The sequence below is a fragment of the Dryobates pubescens genome, chromosome 5, assembly GCF_014839835.1.
Source record: "Dryobates pubescens isolate bDryPub1 chromosome 5, bDryPub1.pri, whole genome shotgun sequence".
In the NCBI taxonomy this organism is placed as follows: Eukaryota; Metazoa; Chordata; class Aves; order Piciformes; family Picidae; genus Dryobates; species Dryobates pubescens.
In genome coordinates this window covers 36,986,374-37,006,914 of record NC_071616.1, presented here as the reverse complement: position 1 = coordinate 37,006,914, position 20,541 = coordinate 36,986,374, and the positions used below count along the sequence as shown (strand labels likewise).

The 20,541-nt window shown below is 52.9% G+C and overlaps 1 protein-coding gene across 1 annotated transcript; it reads right to left on the bottom strand.

The window, feature by feature from the left end:
• Positions 1-323: 323 nt before the first annotated feature.
• Positions 324-19,970, bottom strand: SYNDIG1L (synapse differentiation inducing 1 like). Its single transcript, XM_054162040.1, has 4 exons — positions 19,882-19,970; positions 5,629-6,082; positions 4,255-4,392; positions 324-2,022 (listed from the first exon to the last, which is right to left on the bottom strand). Exons 2-4 carry the CDS (start codon positions 6,055-6,057, stop codon positions 1,864-1,866), a joined length of 726 nt encoding a protein of 241 aa, XP_054018015.1. The 5' UTR covers positions 6,058-6,082; positions 19,882-19,970; the 3' UTR covers positions 324-1,863.
• Positions 19,971-20,541: the final 571 nt, after the last annotated feature.

The window sequence follows — 20,541 nt, the reverse complement described above, 5'->3', positions numbered from 1 at the left end:
TTTATGCTTCTGTCACACACAGAGCAGCCTGAACACACACACACACACACAGAGTGCTCCAATACCTCTCTCCCCCTAATTCTTGTCCAACCACACATGGCAAAAAGGCCACATCACCATCCTGCTCCCAGCACTAGCAGCTCACTGTGATCTACACTGTAGTCCATTTCCCTCTGAGTTGCCCAGACACCAGCTGGATTATAACTTCCTTTGGGACCTGCATAAACATCTCCAGGTTTAAGTGAGCTCAGCACTCCTGCAAGTCTCACCTCTTCACTAACCAGCTCCATGTCCTTATAAACAGAATCAATTTTTTTTTCTGCTTCTTTTATTAGCTTCTCCATGTTATAAAATGTAATGGGAACTTTCAGAACAGCTTCTGAACAAGTCTCTGATGTGCTTCTCTTTTTCATGGCTCAAGTACAACAGCAATTGCAGACATTAACATGCTTCTCTATGATGAAATGTACATTTGAATGGCAGCCAGCTCGAGGAACATGCTGCACCCCTTGCAGAGCTGGCTGCAGACCACCCAGAAACCCTGATGAGGGCATTATGGGCACCCAGAGCTTGCCTGCAGCCTCCTGCACACAGGGAAAGGAGGTGGCAGAGGAGCTGTGACCAGGGCAAGGGTGGGTCAGGGTGGATGTTGGAGAGGTGGGTGAGGCAGGGCCGTTTGACACCATCCCTTTGGGGCAGTCAGTGCCTTCACACCCATCTTTGCAGGACTTGTGTCACTGACAACAGATGAATTAGCAAAAGTAAGATGTAGGCAGGGATGTGTGGGATCTCTTTGTCAGCAGAGCCTTAGGATAGATGGGGATACCCCTCCCCAAGGCACAGGAAGAAGTGTGTTTGGGTCACTTCTGTGTCTCAGGCTCCCTCCAAGCCTTCTCCTCTCTGGATCTCACCCCCTTGCAAACAGCACTCCCACCCTGGGCTCTGCATGTCATGTTGGCCTTTACTTTCCATCTCTCTTTCTGTACAAGGCCCTGACCTAGTGCTGAGAGTAAAGTCCCTCAGACCCCAGCCCTCCCAGGTAGTTTCTTGGGCAGAAATTGCCATTGCAAGTGATTTCCAGGGCCCAGCACTGCGGGATGCCAACCTTATGGGGACTCTGACTTGCAATTATCATGACAATCATTATTATCACGGAGAAAACCTCACTGTCTTTGCCAGCTTGCTCCAACTATGGAAGTGATAGGTATGCAGCCACCAGCCTGCCTTCATCCTCCTTTCTTGCCTGGGATAAGCCAATGAGTGGGATGTCCCCTGGATCAGGAGTCTGTCTGCAGAGGGATATGGAGAGCATGCCCTTCAGTCACGTCCATGCTTTGTCCTCCTACTTTTCTGCAGCTGAGGGGCCAGGTGTCGCACAGTGGCACTGAAATAAGAACGTTAGCCCCACCACCAGTGTCTGAAGACCAGCCTCCCAGGGTCACTCCCTGGTGCCATATCCCCTCTCCTCCCTGTGTGCTCTCTGCGTGGGCCAAGCATGGGCACCAGCAGTGGATCTCACAGCTGTGGGGCTGGGAGGGGAAGCCGTGGCCCCAGAGCAGATGTGATGGCACCAGTCTAGCAGCAGGATGCAGCATCTTTCCTGCATGTCTTCCTGTTGCTCCTCCTGGTCACAGCAGCCAGGACAGTGTCAAATTCCCTGCTGTCAGATGGTGGCACCCCACAGCCTTCTGGTTGTCAGGGGTCTACTGTTTGTTTGCAAGGGGAAAGAGCTTGTGCAGGGCATCCAAGCCAGGGTCCGGCCATGCAAGCAGCCCTTGCAGGCACTGGTGCCCCCTGCTCCATAGGAAAGCTCAATCCCAGGAGGGCTGGCAGCTGGGGACGACACTGAGGTGCAGGTGGCAGCTATACATGGCCCCCTTTGGAGAGATAAGCAATCAGAGCTACCACCACCCCGACGTACACTCCTGTGCCGATGGTTATGGAGAGCGCAGCGAGGAAGAGAGCTCGGCGGGAAGCTGAACTGGCCAGGTGGAAATCTCCTTTGGAGACAGCCTTGCTGGTCTGGAAGGAGAAGAAATGCTTGTTGCTCACAGCAGTATCAACCTGGCCTTTTAGCCCATGTGCAGTTGTGTCACTACTGAGTCAGCCCCCTGTCCTCAGCCACTGGAAGGCTGGGAACAGACAGCAAGGTTTCTGTCAGCCTGGAAGGGCTCAGCATGGCAGTGCCACCCACACACATTTCCCTGTGGATTTTGCCTCTAAGGGAAGCATGGACTTTGGCCATTTGTCTGAAAGCCCCAGCTATCTGGGCACTCAGCCAGGACAGCAAGTGGGTGGCTGGACCCTCACAAGACCAGGAAATGGTTGGTGCATGGAGTGAGGGCTGTGTGGCACCAACTAGATACCCTATACAGACATATAACCCAGGTGCCTAGTCTCAGGGAGCTGACTGAGGACTGGAGCCCTTGCCCTTCATGGTTGGGGAAAGGGAAGAACATGTGTTAAGAAGCCAGTTCAGGCTGGGAGCACTAATAGTATAGCTAAGAAGTGTTACTGAGTATGCCAGCAGTGTCAACAATCCAGTTCAGTTCTATTCTATTCTATTCTATTCTATTCTATTCTATTCTATTCTACTCTATTCTACTCTATTCTATTCTACTCTATTCTATAATGCAAGGTCTTGCATCTGGGTTGGGGCAATCTGAAGCACCGATACAGGCTGGGCAATGACTGGCTTGAGACCAGCCCTGAAGGACTGGGGATGCTGGTGGATGAGAAGCTCAGCATGGCCTGTTGGTCTGAATGTGCTCCTGCTTGATTTTGCAACTGAAGCCTGTTTGCTATAGAAGGGCTAATGGAGACAGCAATGTAGATGGATGTTGGTGCTAGCTCTCTGAGCTGGCAACTTCCAGCTTCCCGGAGTACTTGGGGCACATCCAGAGCTACTCTTGATATTACCCACTGTTTGTGTTTGATGTGGAGATCAGGGCACTCAGTGTGCACAGGCACTAAATAGAGACAGTCCTTGTCTCAGGGAGTGAATGGAAGTGGCAGTTACAGCAAATGGAGCTGAACAGAAATTGCACCAAGTCCATCACCACGTGGGAAGTGTACTGCGCTACCCTGCACCATGTGGGAAAAGCTGAAATCATCCACTCCTCTGGGGCCTAATCAGTTAAAGTCTCCTCTGCCTCTCACCACCACTGTGCCAGGAACTAGCATTACATATTTTTCCACTTCTGCTTCTATCCTCCTGATTTAACTTCTCAAGGCCCACCCCCATCTATTCCTGCTACAGAAGCATCTGTGCAAACACAGAGTAAATCCCTTGGCTCTGCACGAATTATTCTGGGTCAACAGTAATGTAAATGAGTCCAAGCTCTAGGCTTAGCCCTAAAGAAGGCAGCAGCTCCTCTCATCCGATGTAGCCCTAGGGCTACCACCCTCTGCAGTCTCTGCCAGGCTGGCGTTGGCTCACACACCTTAGCCGACACATCAGAAACAAGTACAAGAGAGGAGCTGTGGTGTGTGATATGGAGACCAGGTTCCCTTTGGCATCCAGTTTCTAGAGCAGACTGACTCCTGGGGCATGAGCTTCCTCAGACTGTGTCATGGCATGCAACCTCTGCTTTACTGGAGAATGGGAGGGTAGGTGGGAACATGCTATTTTCCTGAGCCTTGCTGGAGGGTGAGAACCTGGACAAGGGGCCAAGGGGAGCTCCAGTTCCCTAAAAAACACCTGAAAGACCCAAAGGACAAGCTGGAAACAGTCTCTCATGGGGAGAGGTGACAGGACAAGGGGCAATGGCTTCAAACTAGAGAAGGGCAGATTGTGATTGGATATCAGGAAGTTCTTCACTACGAGGGTGGTGGAACACTGGAACAGGCTGCTCAGGGACGTGGTTGAGGCCCCTTCCCTGGAGATACTCAAGGTAACACTTGACGAGGCCCTGGGCAACCTGATCTGGTTGGGGATGTCTCTGCTGACGGAGGGGAGGTCAGACTGGGTGACATTCGGAGGTCCCTTCCAGCCTAGACCATTCAATGATTCTATGAAACTCCAGCAACCCACAAAAGAGCTGGAGGGCTTGTGACCCCATAGCAGTGGTGGAGACATCTAGGAGCCAGCAGCACCCTTTGCTTCACCCTGTGCCACACCCTTAGGGCTCTGGGTGTGGCACAGAGACAGCCCTTAGAGCCAAAAAGGTGCCCAGTCCCCTTCAGTGCTGCTGTGGCTTGCAGGTCCCTTGCTCCAGTGCTCAGTGCCCACAGCCATGGAAAGAGATCTCTTACCCCCTGGGAGAAGTAGAAGGCAGCAATGCCCAGGGGCCAGAAGCAGCACAGCATGGAGAAGAGGGCCAAGCCCAGGTGGTCCCGAGGGGGAAGCATCAGGAAATGATCCTCACTTTCGCTGTCGCTGGAGGAGTCGCTCTGCAAAACCAGATACGAGATTCAGCACATGCCCACCTCCTCCTGTCATCTGGCATCTCAGCCCCTCTCCTCCCATAGGTTTCCCACCTGCAAGTTCAAAGAGTGAGTTTCAAAACTATTTTAGCCTCCTCAGCCCAGTTTGATGAGAAAAAAAGAAACGTAGCTCAGCAAATTCAGGAGCAGAGTGTGTTCCTGGCTCCCTGCCAGAGCAAATGCTGAGCTGGCTTGCTGGGGGTCTGGGATTTCCCTGGGAGACAGATAGTCTTAAACTGAAATATCTTCAGCTTTGGCAGAACTGGCTGTTTGTCAGCTTAAACAAACTTAAACCGAGTGCCTTATCCCCACTAGGGCCTGGGAGATCGATACCCTGCTAAACTAATTTAGCAAGTGAGGAAAAGTGGTTGGATTGGAGCCTCCATCATAGGGGTGGCATCTTCTGTCCTCTTACTGAGTGCATTGCTCAGAGCGACTGCAGTCAGCCCTCCTGCCTGTGGGCACTGCTCAGCCAGCCCCAAACTGACCTGGAAGTGATGTGCCCCAGGCATTGAGGGATGCTGAGGTAGGGACACCCTTGCTGCCATCTGAGAAGGCCACATTACTGACACTGAAAGCAGCAGAGCTGTGACGGGTCATCAGACATCAGCTTCAGTGAGTCTGGGGACCTGCTCCTACCTCTGAAGGTCCTGGATGATGTTCTTAGCCCCTGCAACTCTGCTTGAGCCACAATGGGGCACAGAGCACAGCATGAGGCTGCTTTGCCAGCTCTCACTCTTCCTTTGCAAGATTCACCTTGTTTTTACATATATATATATATATATATATATACACACATACATATATAAAGCTGCTGCCATCAGGCATGTGAATTTTGCTGTTATGCAAGGATTTCTGTTTCCCCTTAGTCTGAGTGCCATAGCAGCAGCAGCCTACCCTTATAAAGGGTCCCCATATCCCAGGGGTCCTGCGGAGATGGCCCCAACTCCCCTTCACTCTCAGCGGGCATACAGCCACGCTGCTCTCAGGGAAGCTGACCTCCTCCTGAGGTCTACAGTGAGGAATAGGGAGCAGAAATTATGAGGAGAAAGAAGAAACATTAGGTGCTGGTGAGGCAGGAGATGCTAAAGTCTAGGGGAAAAGCTCTGGGGAAAGAAAGGAGAACAAAGGACCAAGAATTTGGGCCGGTGGCCAGAGTTACCAGAACAGGAGTTTGGTACCATCCCACCTTGCGAAGCTCACCTCATACTCCTGGAGCTCCTCTTCTTCCACCTCATAGGACACAGTTTGGATGCGGATATCACTCTCTACCAGGCAGGACCCTTGCACCTCATGCCCCTCAGGACCTTCAGATGGAGCCTCTTTGCTTTCTGTAAAGGTGGTCTCGCAGCTTTCCATCTTGCTGTCCTTGGCCTTGAGCGCGGTCTCATCCTTCACAAGGATGAAATTTGGGCCATACAAGGCTTCAACAGCCAGCTGCAGGGAACTGGCATCCAGCAGCTGGTGAGTCCTGGCACCACCAGTGTTTTGGAAGATGTAGGAATACAGTTTCCCTTGGCAGTGATGACTGGAATAGTCCTGGCTGTGATGCTGGTGGTAAGAATAGCTGCTGCGAAGGTGCCCGTTGGCCTTGGCCAGGAGGGGGTTCTGGAGCTCGCGCACACTCTCCATGCTGCTGGTGGCAGGGGGAGCGATCCTGCAGGAGCAGAGAGAGTCAGAGGGAGAAGGCTGTTATTTCAGCAAGGCTAGGGAGAAGAAAAGCCTCTCACCCATGCAGAGCCAGTGTCAAGATGAAGCTAGTGGGGACAGAAAGATTGGGCAATGCTAGAGGAAACAAGAGCCTTCCCCACTTCTCCGTGGCTTCAGTGCTGTCTTGGCAAACTGAGCATCTCTTTATCTCTCCCCAGTTGGTAGTAAGATAAGGAAGCAGCCCTGCAACAAGATGATCTGATTCAGGCTGGATTAAGATGAGGATTTGCTGCATCTCTAATGCTGTTGAGATGGCCACATGCAGCCTGGCAGGAAAGGCCCTACTTCTTCGCTTCTGCTGGGTCATAATATGTGCTGTGACAAAGTCCAACAGACAGCACAGAAGCAGCAAAGAGGCTGACATTCACTGGAGTGGTCTCCATGCCTTCTCAAAGCAGAGGGTCTCACAATGAATTACAGACTTTCAGGCATTACACATGCATTGGAGAATAAATCTTAGGAGGAGCAACTGAGGGAGCTGGGGCTGTTTAGTTTGGAAAAGAGGAGGCTGAGGGGAGACCTCATTGCTCTCTACAGCTACCTGAAAGAGAGGCTGGTGCTGGTCTCTTCTCACAGGTAATTAGTGATAGAACAAGAGGGAATGGCCTCAAGATATCACTGGGTAGGGTTAGTCTGGGCATTAGGAAAAAAATTTTTCCCAGCAAGAGTGGTCAGGCATCGGAATGTGCTGCCCAGGGAGGTGGCTGAGTCACCAACCCTGGATGTGTTTAAAGGTGGTTTGGCTTGGGGATATGGTTTAGGGGTGAACCTTGTAGAGTAGGGTTATCAGCTGGACTTGGTGATCCTGAGGGCCTTTTCCAACCTGAATGTTTCCATGATTCTATGCAGGCTGAGCCAGGGCTGGGGTGAGCACAGCAAGCCACTGAGGGAAGCCCAGAGGCTGCTGTGGGGACATAAAGGTGGTGTTCAGCCTGGGGTGGGGAGTGTTGGATGCTCAGCCAGCCGTGGAGGAGCAGAAAGATGCAGAGGTTAAAGGGGAGACTCCATGGGGTTTGGTCTGCATTGAAATGAAGACAATTTAAGAAAATGACCCATCACATTAGAGCTCTGTTTAAACCAGCTCCACCCCTGGGCACACCAGCAGCCATGCAGTGCTGAGCCACTGGCTTCAGAAAATACCGAGTCTAAATAAGATCCTCATCTACAAATGTCAAAATAGGCTTCTTCCTCAGGTAAATTCACTCCCTTCTCCCCTCCTCCATTTCAGAGTGCTGAAACCTTGTGCTGCTCTTTTTTCCCCTCTTTTTCTTTCTTCTTCTTTTTTTTCCCCATGAAATTTTTTGAGATTAATTATTTCAACCCCATTTTTTTTTTTTTCCAGAGGAACATTTGCTATTTCAGCTGCTCAACCCACCCTGGCACAAAGAAAATGTGTAGTGAAATATCAGCATTCCCCAGGAGAGAGGAACAATTACTTCGTGCTCTTTAGTACCTGAGCCTTGTTTTTTACAGCATGTTCCCGGTTCCTAGACTGTGCCACCTTAATGCCTTGCAATCCCAAATGTTCCTGACCTCCTTAGAGACTTCCATCACTGCTTTCTCTGCAGGATGCTGTGTAGAAGAGACACAATTCCACCTGCTACAGGGCTCCCTGAAGTGCACTCGGCTTTCTGACAGAGAGCACATCACCTTGGCTTTAGATCTGTCCTCAAGAAGAAAAATATGAACAAATGAGCTGGAGTTGAACATTCCAGAGAGTGGAAAGCCCAAGTGATCCTGTCCCATTGGCCAAACTCTACCTTGTAAGTTTGAGGGCTGGATCTGGCATTAAATGGCCCTGTTGATGGGCTTTGTATTGGCAGCAGAAGTCATGTTTTGGAATGCTTCTCAGGGAAATGGAGCTGTTCAAAACCACTCTCACACTGCTAAAGCTCTGCACATTTTGTCCAGTGCCCTCTGCTTCTCCCTCCCCAAACCATTCTCTGCTTTCTGCAGTCTTCTGCCTTGCTAACAAAGCCTGTGACTGCTCGTGCAGCAGATGGCTGTGAAGTATTTCCAAACTATTTAAGGGAGATGCAATAGTTGTGCCACAGATCTCCTGCACAGACCCAGAGAAGCTCAAAGCTTCACCCTGATTCGCAGGCAAGGAAAGCATGGACCTCTTCTTTGCTTACCACAACATGCAAATTAAATTCCCAGTAAAGTACCTTGCTTTTTAACAAAATGGTAGGGAGAGACCCATCTCTGAGTGTTGTTTGAGAGAAGCTGTCCAAGCAGGAGCAAAAGCTGAGCTCTGGCAAGAAAAAGTTGACAGAAGAGAGTAAGTCTTATGAAGAACGACTGAAGGAGCTGGGGCTGTTTAGTTTCAAGGGGAGACCTTATCACTCTCTACAGCTACCTGAGAGGATGTTGTAGAGAGGTTGATGCTGGTTTCTTCTCACAGGTAATGAGCAACAGAAAAAGAGGGAATGACTTCAAACTGCAACTGGGTAGGTTTAGACTGGGCATTAGGAAAATATTTTTCCCAGCAAGAGTGGTCAGGCATTGGAATGTGCTGCCCAGGGAGGTGGTAGAGTCACCAACCCTGGATGTGTTTAAAGGTGGTTTGGGTGTGGTGCTTGGGGCTATGGTTTAGGGGTGAACCTTGTAGTGTAGGGTTATTGGTTGGACTTGACCATCCTGAGGGTCTTTGCAGTCTGAACAATTCTGTGATTCTGTTTTGATGGGGCATCCATGCTTCATCTTAAGAAAGGTTTCTGGCAGCAAGATAGGGTAAGGAGGGATGGGATGTTGCTGGAGTAAGCTGGCTCCAAATGTGCTGAGAAATACCAGCAGATGGGCTTCAGGCAGGCGGCCCACCACTGGGCAGCAGGTGCTGCCTGCAGGGGAGGTTGCTGCTCTGCTCACTTCAGGCCTTGGGCAGTGAGTTAGAGGAGGTGGGGAGCTGTGCAGCAAAGCCATATGTTCACAGCAGTGAGCACTGGGAGACACTCAGTGCAGGGGGCAAAGAGGGGAATGGAGACAGGACAAATTGGAAACCTAAAAGGCAGCTTGGGAAGCAGTGGCTATCACGTAGCAGAGTGGGAAGAGTGCATCTGTGAAGCTGGGCTGCTGCTGGACACAGGCTCTACTGACTTTGGGCATCCTGAAAGATGCTAAAGTGGCTGCTTGTGGGACACGGCTGGCTGTCCCAGGCTGGGGAGAAGAGGCAGGGAAGACTTGCAGGAAGCAAACATCCCAGGGTGAACACACCTTGGAAGAGTAACACTGTGGGTAACAAAAGAAACAGCAGGGGAAAACTGCTGAAGCATGGGGAAGTCGTTGCCAATGTGGGCTGAGCGGGGCTGAAGGCTTCATTCCGGGGAAGCAGAGAGAGCACAAAATTCTCTGCTCCTTTAAACTGCCCTGGAACTGTCCCTAAAGCAAGGCTGGGACCTGAGAGGCTGCTAGACTGCACAAAGCATGGAGAGGGCAAGGCTATAGCTGGAAGACTTTAGTCTGTCCTAGTCTTGCACCCTCTGGGATTATATAAAAGATTTATCCGTAGAAAACTCTTTTCCTTGCTGCCTTCCACTCTTGGGAGCTGGCAAGGATGCTCCTCCTGGGAGCAGGACGGGACAACAACAGTGCTGCAGGGACAAAGGGAAAAGCACAGAAGGATGCCTCTTTGTACTTCTCATACACAGGCAAAAGGACCACCAGGTGTACCCCCTAGCACCCTGTTTTGGCATTTGTCAGCAGCAAGGAGGGGACATCTGCACCAGCATCACAGCATGCTCAGCCCTGCTGGAAAGCAGCCAGGCTGAAACCTCCCTCTCTGATAGCTGATGTGAAGAGTCCCAGTGCTGGAAGGGTCAGAAATACTTCCCACTCCTTAGTCACTAAGATCACTGCATCACACAGAGACTGTGCCTGTGTGCACAAGCACGTGTGCTTACATGTGCCTAAGTGGCTGGGTCTGCAGGTGGACATGAGGGCCATCAAATCTCTAGAGATGATATTAGAGAAGGAATGGCAGGGAGGGCAAAGACCAGCCCCATGTGCACGTGCACATGCACAGGGAAAGACAGAGCCAAACCAACCCTGCTGCTGTCCCTAAGCCTCATTTTGATTACCTGGATCCTACAGTGAATTTAGCCACACAAGGACTTAATAAAATAAGCCTAGCAATAAAGTAAGCCTGGTAATAAAGTAAGCTTGGTAATAACCAGGCTTGGGGGAAGAGGAATGAAGCCAGCAGATGAAAGCAAGGAAGCTATAAAAGACAAAACTGGCAAAGCATGGCTGTTCTCTGTCCTCATTACCAGTGTGAGTGGATAGCTTGCACATGCTGAACCCCACGGGGCTAAGTCTGGCCCGCTGCAAGGAGCGGTCTGAGGACTGCTCATCTGTCTCATCACTGTCATCAGGAACTGGGACCCCCTTTCCCCAAGGAGAAGGACTGACAGTCAGGCTAACATCTTAGCATGAGTTCTGCAGTGGTGTACTCCATAATAAGTGACTGATTAAGTGACTGAGCCTGTGCACTGGAATGTGGTCTCCATGGTTTTCCAGGTGCAGGTTCCGTGGGAGAGACCAAGGTGGTACCAAGGGTCCGTACCCGCCGAGTATGACGGACGACCCTGCCGTGTGCGAGCATCGCTGTGGCACAGAGAACGGGACCGCAGTCAAGAGACTGATGTCCTGGCGTTGCCAAGGGAACCATGAACTTTAGTGAACTCTGCTCATTATAATGTCATTACAATACAAAAACACACCTCCTGGCCTGAGACTACCCACCTCCGAGGCAGACCATGCCTTGGACAAGCCTCCTTGAGCATGCATGGAAGCCCTACTCGTGGGGGGCACAAGGGGCAGAGAGGGGCAGAGTTCAGACTTGGACAGGTGTGAAGTTGATTGTAGAAGATATCTCCCTAGCAATGGCAGGTTTGGGGGGAGTTTTAGGGGCAGTTTTCTGGGGAGTTCAGTGTGTGTGTGTGAGAGAGAGTGTGTGTTACCTGAAGAGTTCTGAAGAAGTAACAAGAAGAAGACTTTGAAGGAAAGCTTTCCCTACTAAGATCAAGGAGGACCAGCAGGACTGCACCTGGGACCAGAGAGACATCTTTGGACCCTTGCGCTGTTGGTAGCTATAGACTTCTTTCCCTTTTCCCTCTTCACTTTACTTTTCCCCTTTTCTCCCCTCACTTTTCTCTGCCTCATATGGGTAAACAATAAAGTTTTTGCTGTTGATTGAAGTGAACCCCCTGGGGTGTGTTGCCTGAGTTCTTTGCACTTGGAGATCACATCACGAGTCCATTGTTTGGACCTTGACAGCCGTGCTGGCGGCAGGTATCAGTAGGGAGATGCTGTGACATGCACAGGGAGGATGTGCACAGACCTACTTGCACAGCCTGAGCTCAGCAGGAGGGCACACCTGGGAGAGGCAGACACCAGTGCCCTGCTGGACCTGCAGCTCCACTGCCCAGAGGAACAGCTGCTGGCTCCCTAACGAACTGTCTCCCCTGCTGCATGGCTGTTCCAGTACCCCTCCCGTGGGGCAGCACTCCCCACTGTGTTCCCCGGGCTGGTTGCAGTAGTCTCCAACAGAGTGGGAAATGCACAGCTGTGCTGTGTACTCTCAGCTTCTCAAGGTGTCCACTGGATAAAATGAGAAGGCATGAAAATAAAGAGGCAGCAAGTTTAGCTTTGTGCTTTATGGGTTTCACCTCTATACCACACTCCCTGGAGCAGCCTAGGTCCCCTTGGGACCATCCTGAGTGATTTTCCCCAGCAGGAGAGGTGCTGAGATCACTGGCCACCCCAGCCACAGAGCACAGCCCACAGAAGGATATCTGGTACAGATGCCAGCTATGATAAGCCCAGTTAATGATGAATTAAGTAACTGTTCCAAGAATCAATCATCATTTAATTACCCTGTCAAGCAAACATTCTGCCTTGCTTCCCAAGCTCATTAGCAGGTTGAAGCTGTGTTGCATGTCCCCAGACTCCCGAGTGAGCCTGGCCAAAGGTTTTCCCCTTCAGGATAGCACCCATGGAGACCTGTGCACTCAGGGAGCAGTGCCCAGCTGTGCTGCAGTGCCCTGGCCAATCTGAGGGCAGAGAGCAGTGTAAATGCACATTCCTGACCTGGCGGATGGGAAGCAGCATCACGGACAAGGGATCTCTGTCTCCAAATGCTCCTAATGGAACAGAAGAGCCCAGGAGTTATGGCCAGCACCCTTCTCAGAGGCCAGGCCATCCTGGAAACTCTCAGGAGGTGCTTTTGGGGCACCTAAGCAGAGGGTAGAGTCCTGCCATTGCACAGTACCTCTTCTTCTGGGCATCCAAGCTTGCAATTCTGCCCAAGAGAAAACAGGATCACAGGATCACAGGATGCTAGGGGTTGGAAGTGACCTCTGAAGATCATCGAGTCCAACCCCCCTGCCAGATCAGGACCATAGAATCTAGCACAGGTCACACAGGATCACATCCAGATGGGTCTTGAAAGTTTCCAGAGAAGGAGACTCCACAACCTCTCTGGGCAGCCTATTCCAGTGCTCTGTGACCCTCACAGTAAAGAACACCTCCTGTGTTGCAGTTTATATCCACTGCCCCTTGTTCTGTCACAGGGTGCAATGCAGAAGAGCCTGTGCCTATTAAATCCTCTCTCAGTCTTCTCTTCTCCAGACAAAAAAGCTCCAGGTGCCACCAGCTTGCAAAACCTGCTGAGAAGCAGAGGCAGAGCACTGCAGGTAAGGAAACCGGCATTTTGGAGAGGGAATATGGGGTTGAAAGAAGGGCTGTGAAGGCTCAGGGACAGTGTGCCTGGCAGGGACAAACCAAGCCCTCTCTCAGCCCTAGGAGTCTGCATGGAAACCTGCCAGTCCCAGCCTTGAGTCCCACCAGGTGAAGCAGAGCTCAAAGGGAGAAGGAAGTGCTTTCATCATCCCCACAGATATGGCTGTGGAATGTGGTCACACTCCAGCCAACATGCAAGCCCTCCTGTGCATTCTTGTCTCCACACCACTGCTCCTTCCCCAGGCACAGCAGCAGTGTGCAGAGGCAGGGCCTGCTTATACCTGGGGCATGACAAAGCTTGGTTGCTGTGGCAGGAACATGAGGTGAGGAGGTGGCCAGGAGGTGCAAGGTGCAAGGGGGTGGTGTGAGAATGGCAGTTCTCAGCATGGGGCAGGAGAGAAGGGCAGTCAGGTATGACAGCCCCAATGAGGTTGGAAATAAGTGTAACCCCAATGAGGTTGGAAATGTCACCCCAAAGAAGCAAAGGGTCATGGCAGAGACAGCAGTAGGAAGGGAAATGGTGGGCAAGATGTAGGGGGGAAAAAGCGACACCTGATCTAGGCAAAGAGCTGGGCCCTGGCCACTGGGATGGAGAAATGGGTGGTGGAGCTGCTGGAAGGGAGAGAGCTGGTGAGGACAAGGAGGGAAGGAAGAAGATGACACAGAACCCATGGACATGGATTAGAGGTAGGACAGCAGAAGCGTTCATGATGTAGAGAATCTAATTCACAACTTTGCTGCAGCCAGTTTGATAGAACTGGAAAGGACTGAATAAACTGCTTGTTCTGATCTCCTGCAAGCAGAGAGCCAGTGCCTTGGCAATGGGATCCTAGCTCCAACAGAGACTAAATTGCTTGGAGAATTGGGATGCAATGGGCTGCTTTTCAAGGTTCACAAGTCAAATGGGCAATTTCCAGGTGGAAATCGAGTCTTTATTCTCTCTGATAAAAACGTTTCTCTGCAGCAGTGTTTCAACCTGGCTGTGCTCAGAGCTAAGACGTTGCTCCTAATGGTAAAAACCAGCAAATCCATCCCCGGGACTGGCAGGAAAGAGCCCAGCTGCTTTTGGAGGAGCTGCACCAGGGGCTCTGCAAGTCTGTGGGCTCCCCCTCTGCCCTGTCCCCAGCCCCGGGGGCAGCAAGCTGGACAGGTTGCCCGTGAGCATCGGCAGAGGAGCAGTGTGAGCTCCAGCGCGTCCAGACATGGGGGAGACATACTCGTAACGCTGAGCCTCACACCGGCAGCGCCCGCGAACAGGCTGCGCCCTGCCGCTGTGGCACCGGGCACCGGGGGGCCGGCTGGGCGCTTGCGGTCCTCTGCCACCGAGGTCCTCGACCCCAGCCGGGACCCCCAGCCCGGCGCTCATCCCCGGCAGGGCCCGCCGCTTGAAGAGGCGGCCGCTAGATGTCCCAGGCACTCCACGACGCGCCGGCTGCACTCGGGCCGCCGCACCCCCCGGGGCCGCCGAGCGCGGAGGCCCCGCAGCTCCCCCGGCCCCCGCCTTGCCTCTCCCGGTCGCGCACCCCTGCCGGCGCCGCGGCACGTCCGAATCGCTAGGCACGATTACGACGCCGCAGCACCCCGTGGCTGGCGCTGGCCTGTGCTGGTGGCGAGCCCAGCGCCTGCCAGGAGTTAGCGGCATGGATGCGGCTACGGGACGCGCCCCGCGGGGCTGCGCCCCTCCGTGCCCCTTCCCGGCGGTGCAGGAAAGGGCTCCCCGAGGTGGCAGTGGGGGAAGGAAGAAGCACAGAGTGACGGTAATAACATAGGGTTGAGTGGGCGGCGAGGTGCTGAAGTAGCAGTTTCGGAGGCTCGGCGTCCTTTTTTTTGGCTGGAGATGCGACCAAGTAAATAAGGCAGTGGTCAGGCGTTCCCACAGGCTGTCCTGGGTGTGTGAGCTCGGGGAGGACAGGGGACCACGGGGCGGGGGTGCTGCTCCAGGGGTGCTGCCTCGGTGCTCGGGGGGCAGTGGGATGGCCGTGGGGAGGCCACACGAAGTGGAGCAGCGTGGGTGACCTGGCCGGTAGCGTGGCGCTGGGCAAGTGGGCCAGCAGGCTATCAGAGATGGGCAAGCTCTGGAGGTGCTAAAGGCCGTGCTGGGACTGTCTTCTCAGCCCTGCAGCACTCCTACTGGATTTGTACCCGAACAACCTTCAGCCCTCTAGAGCCCTCAACAACAAGCCCTAGGGATGAGCTCATAGAGGTCACATAATGCCAAGAAAACCTCTCTCACTGGAGGCTATCAGGATGATGACTCTCACATAAGGAAGCTACTGGGGCTGTCCCTCAGCGTGTCCAACCCTTTGAGGCATCAGCCATAAAGGAAATCTTTGGAAGCTGTTTGGCTACGCACATGTCAGACACAACATGCCAACCCAGAGGAAGGAGAGTGAACTGCCCTGTTTGCTGCAGCATCCAGATCATTGCCCTGGTAAAAGATGAGCTCAGACTGTGAAATTCAACCTCCTCTTTCTCAGTTCAGGACCACCCTAAGGAACTTCACTAAGGATGGTGCACACAAAGCTGTAGGGACAGAAGGGTATTGGCACCCTACCCTCAGTGCAGAAGCCTGTGTAGAGCTATCCATGCCTATAGAGCTACTGGGAGCAAAACTCACTGAATCCTGGGCTCTAGGAAGCATAAATGCTTCCAGCAGAGAGGCAGCCTCATCCTTTGCTGATACCAGGCTCCCTGCCTAAGATGCTCAAAGAGACATCAAGTATGCTACAGGAGAGGTCACAGAGGTCCCCTCAGATGCATTTATTACCAGGACTTCCTCACAGCTGCTGGAAGATGCACAAAAAGCTCATGCCTGCAGATTGCAATTTTGCTCATGGCTGATTTTCCTATGCTAATGGATACAGTCTTCAATTTCACATCAGGTTTTCTCTGTCACTATTTATACCCATTGTTGAACTGAACACGGTGGGTATCTTCTCCCAACTTGCCCTTTTTCACCCATACCTTTTGCTGCAGTCTTATCATCTCCATTTCCAAGGATCTTCTCCTGCCTTTTGAAGTCCCACAGGCCATTGCTCCTTCATGGCTGCTGCTGCTGCCCCCGGACCCTGCATCCCATCCTCACCACTGCTCCCTCTTTAGCAACCACTCTGGGCTGCTGGGGCCAGTGGCACATGGTGAGCATCTCCCTCAGGAAGCAGTGATACCCTGTGGTGGGGCAGACCTCTGCTTAATGCTCCTCTCCAGGACAAGCCCTGTGCCCTTAAGCCCTCCACCACAGCCTGTCCCAGGGCCATGCCCGGGGTCCACATCCCAGGGATGCTCTACCTACCATGGTCTGTCGCCCAGCATGGAAGTGATCTGCCAGATAGGACCTGACTTTCTTCCAGGGGAGAGACCTACACCAGCTGAGACCAGGATGAGGATGGGGATGTAGCACATGGTTGTCAGCTGGCATCAGGGGGACAGAGATGTCCTCTTCTTTGCAGCTGTGGCTTGCTGATAGAGCAGCTTAGCTGCAGCACCTAACTCCATCCTCACATCTCTCTGCAAATCCTGCTCCTATCAGTCGAAGCTGGCAATGTAAAGCGGCTGTTAAGGACTGCTCATTTGTCTCTGTTTAAAACATACCCATACTCAAATGATTCATAACTGCCCTAAGGCTAGCACATGCCAGTACCCTCCTTTCCCCACTGTCCTGTTTATTTTATTCACTGCCTGCCTGTCTTCAGCTCAGGGCCATTTCCACTTTGCTTACTGTGGCCTGATTCTCCTGGGGATTCACACAGCTCCTCCACAGTTCAGATGTTTAATTCATTTGCCAATGATCTGCTTCTCCCTTTAAAAATGAACTTCCTCTGTGGAGGTGACACCTTTCTAGCTTACTTTTCCAGCCCCTAAGTTTCCAAACACAGCCTGTATTTATCGGCAGTAAGCTGATCCCCTTTTCCAGTGAGTAAGTGGATCACTCTCTTCCCACCCTGGCCAAGATCTGCACCCTGGGTCAAACTTCAAGGTGTTAAATTATTACCAGAGTAAATACATGCAATCCAACCCAAATGCTGAGGCTGTCTTTATTATTTGTTATTGCTAAAGAAATTGAATCTTTGGGTGGAGATGTACCTTCTGTGTTTAAAGAAGGGCAGTTCATGTTGGCAGGAGCTATAGGAGAGCTTTATTCTGTCTTCTGGAATATGAGGAGAAGAAAGACAGGAGCTGCTCCCAGCTTTCCTACAGTTCTTATCCATCCAGCAGTCCCAGTGGGCAGGAGCATGCAGAGGATGATGCCAAATTGTCTTCCATATGGTTTGGAAAGGGATGCTACAAAACAATGTCAATTTTGTTTTTCCATGGCCCTGTCAAGTCCTGACCATGCCTGGCTGAGGGGCAGTCTGGGCTGCTCCTGCCTCTGCCATATGGATTCTTTCCCTCTCTTCCTGGCCTGTTTCTCTCCTCTGCCCACACTGCTGCTGGGTTCAGACCAGTCCTTCCTGGGACAGAGCTCAGGCTGCTGCCTGCATCCATCCTAAGTTGTAGTGTGTCGCAGGAGGTGGCTCTGCTCTGGGTGAGCAGCACCAGTGGACCTGAGTGAGCTGAGTAAAGGCATCCTGCTTGTGGTGTTCCCAACCCAGAGTGTCCCTGCTGTGCCTCAGCATCCTCTGTCTCACCCTGCCCTCCCACTTCATAGGTCCTGGGGAGCCAGGAGGGTTTGTGCAGCTCAGGAGCAGTGGCAGCATGGCCACTGCACACGGTGTTGCATCTCTGAGCAGGCACAGAGAGCAGATTTTTCATGCCAACAATTAAGTCTCCAGGCATAGAACTTGGACACCAGTCCTGTGATTTGCTTTCCTTTTCAAAACATACCTGAAGCATTACAATCTAAAAGGAAGCTGGTTTAAGTGATGCACCTGAAAAATGCTGGGGATGAGTGCAGCTTCCCTTTTAGAGTAGAATAGAATAGAATAGAATAGAATAGAATAGAATAGAATAGAATAGAATAGAATAGAATAGAATTAACCAGGTTGGAAAAGACCTTCGAGATCATCAAGCTGAGCTAAACATTTAGCCTGGTTTGCTGCTTTTGCTCTAGACAGAGAAGCAGCAACAAAAAAAGAACTTGGAGGAAATCTATAACAGATTCCCCCACCCCCACCCCCCTTCTAATATTGTGGCTTGGCCCTTCAGCTGGAAAACTCAATCATTTTCCCATCATGAATTCTACAGAGAGAGGAATACTAGTTGAAGATCTGAAATTACCCACTGAAAGCATCAGTAGAGCCATGTCCTGGCATTCCCAGGCTCAGGTATAGGGCTTTAGAAAATAGGCAGACAAGAGATGAAATCTGCTTGATTTGGAGTCTGTGCTTGCAAGGGAGATGGCAAACAATTTCAAGCATGGATACTAAACAGGAGGGAGGGTGATAATGGGCTAAGACTTGGGGAAGGGTATCAGAGTCCGGGGTCTAATGGGGATGGGGTGGAATCAGGAACACCCAGTGAGGAGGGTGGAGACCACAAAGGGCAAAGCTTCAGGCTGCCTGTTAAAAGCTGAGGATGCTCCTGGGAAGCTGCGAGCAGAGCCAATCCCACACACAGGGTCTGCGAAGGGGACAGCCAAACCACAAGGGCTTGAAGTGCCCACGTCTGTGCCAGGGGGCCATTCCCTACAGCTCCTCTGCTGCTCTGCCGCAGGCTGCCAGGCTGGGCAGGGCTAGCCCCTCTAGGGCTTGATCCGTTGAGCTTGCAGGTGGCAGAGGGAGATTTTAATGTGCAAGTTTTTGCTGAGTGCTTGGGCACCTCTCTTCAAGTGATGGTGACATCTGCAGGCTGAGCTGAGGACAGGGAGGCGTTAGGTACCACGCAAAAGCAGAGATCTGCTATACAAATTCATCATGCTGGAGCTGCAGCAAATTACTCATTCTTTAATAATGGTGTTTATTACCTGCCTCTAATGGTAGTTCAGGGAGCCAAAGTGAAGGGGATTCAGCTTCCCAAAGCTTTAGCTCTGCCAGCCATTTTCATGACACAAGAAACTTTTGCTGGAGAAATGCAGTCACTACCTTTTGGCTTGGGTAATTCCTTCTGCTGACAGCCTACAAAGTAGCCTGCTATTATCTTCAGAGACCAAGGCTTTTTCCCCCCCACACCCCTCCACCTTGCATGTTGAAGACAGGCTCAGCCCCCACTCCTCTGGTTATCCCTGGTATTTATACTTCCATAGCACTACCGTCCTTCTGGGACAAAGGGTTCTACTTTTCTACATCTCCTCGAGGGGCAGATCCCAAGCTCATGACAAGGGAATTTTATTTTTTGAGAAGCAAAGTAAGCAGCCCAGTGAAGTGGGGCTGGAGGGAGCAGCACGGCTTTTGTGAAATCCGCAGCAGCTTTGGAGAGGGAATTCTAAAGAGGCGCTGGCCAGAGCCGGAAAACGCATCCGTTCGAAACTCCCGAACGTGCGGCTCTTCCCCCAGGCACAAGCGGGAGGGCGTCCGCAGGGCTACAGGGAGATGATGCTGTTCAGGGATGGTGCATAATTACACCACTGGGAACAGCTCTCTCCTCCGGGGTCCCCGGACCGTTCTCCTGCCAGGGAGCATCCCAGGAATGCTCACCCGGGGCGGCCGGCAGAAGCTCCGCGGCAGAAGGAAAACAATCCCCCAAACTTAAGCGGGCAGCTAAACAGCCTCTCGGGGAGGGAGCCCCAGTGGCTGAGTGGGTCCAAGGTGCCATTGTCGTTGCTCTGACATATCTGGCCTCCAAAACTTTTGCTGAAATTCTTACGTTTTGCTCACCCCAGAGGCTCTGGTCAGGTAATTTTGTCCTGGTTTCTCCAGCACTCAGCCTTTCATCTTCACGGTCCCCGACACATTTGCTGACCCCTTGGGACGAACGCGAGCTTGGCGCTGGTCTGGCTTTCCCCGGGGACCCGTTGCCCCCCCCACGGGACCAGCCTGAGGACGAGCTCTCGGACCCCCCAGGAAAGCCGCCCAGCCGCTCGCCGCCGAGCGGGCTCTTGCCCCCACGCGAGAGCGGTGCGCGGCTCCTCACCTGCTGTCGAGGAAGGGCTCAGCCGCCAAGTTGGAGCGGCGGCGGCGGCAGAAGTGGAGCGGCGGCGGCGGGCATGACCGCGGCTCGGCTGCCGGTACCCCGCGGCCTGCCGCTCCGGTGGGCGTCCGGCGGCCCTGCGGCGGGCCCGGCGGCGGGCTGGCTGGCTGCGCGGCGGGGAGCGGCGCGGCGGAGCCCCGGCCGGCGGTGCGGCAGCAGCGCGGCGGCAGCGCGACGACAGCGCGGCCCTCTAGCTGCGGCACCGCCGCACCGCCCCGCACCGCCCCGCACCGCCCCGCCGCGCCCGGGCACCCAGCGCTCGCCCGCTGGCTCCGGGGGGCTCGGCAATGAGAGCTGCGCGCCGCTGCTTCTCCCCTTCTCTCGACGTGATTCTGCTTCTCCTGCTGCTTTAGGCAGCGAGGCAAGAACTCTCTCCGCTCTCTTGTGCTCGCTGCATTTCCCAGGGCACAGCCCTTCCCACCCCCGGCAAGGGAGAGACCCGCTGCTCGCAAGCAGAGTTTAAAGGAAAAGGGCAGATGGGATTTCTCGCTGTCGGAGCCGGTGCTGAGGGGTCAGGCAGCCCAACCTGGGAGCTGCACCCCAGCGGCTGGCAGCTCATTTACTGGCTTAGCCAGGTATTTTTCTGCCGTGCTCCGTAAAGGC

Excerpts from the sequence above, each read along its gene's own strand:
- SYNDIG1L (XM_054162040.1), bottom strand. The coding sequence starts at position 6,057 with ATGGAGAGTGTGCGCGAGCTCCAGAACCCCCTCCTGGCCAAGGCCAAC. Across the intron at positions 4,393-5,628 it reads AGGAGCTCCAGGAGTATGAG|AGCGACTCCTCCAGCGACAG; the intron begins GTGAGCTTCGCA and ends CTGGTTTTGCAG. Across the intron at positions 2,023-4,254 it reads CCTTCTACTTCTCCCAGGGG|ACCAGCAAGGCTGTCTCCAA; the intron begins GTAAGAGATCTC and ends TTCTCCTTCCAG.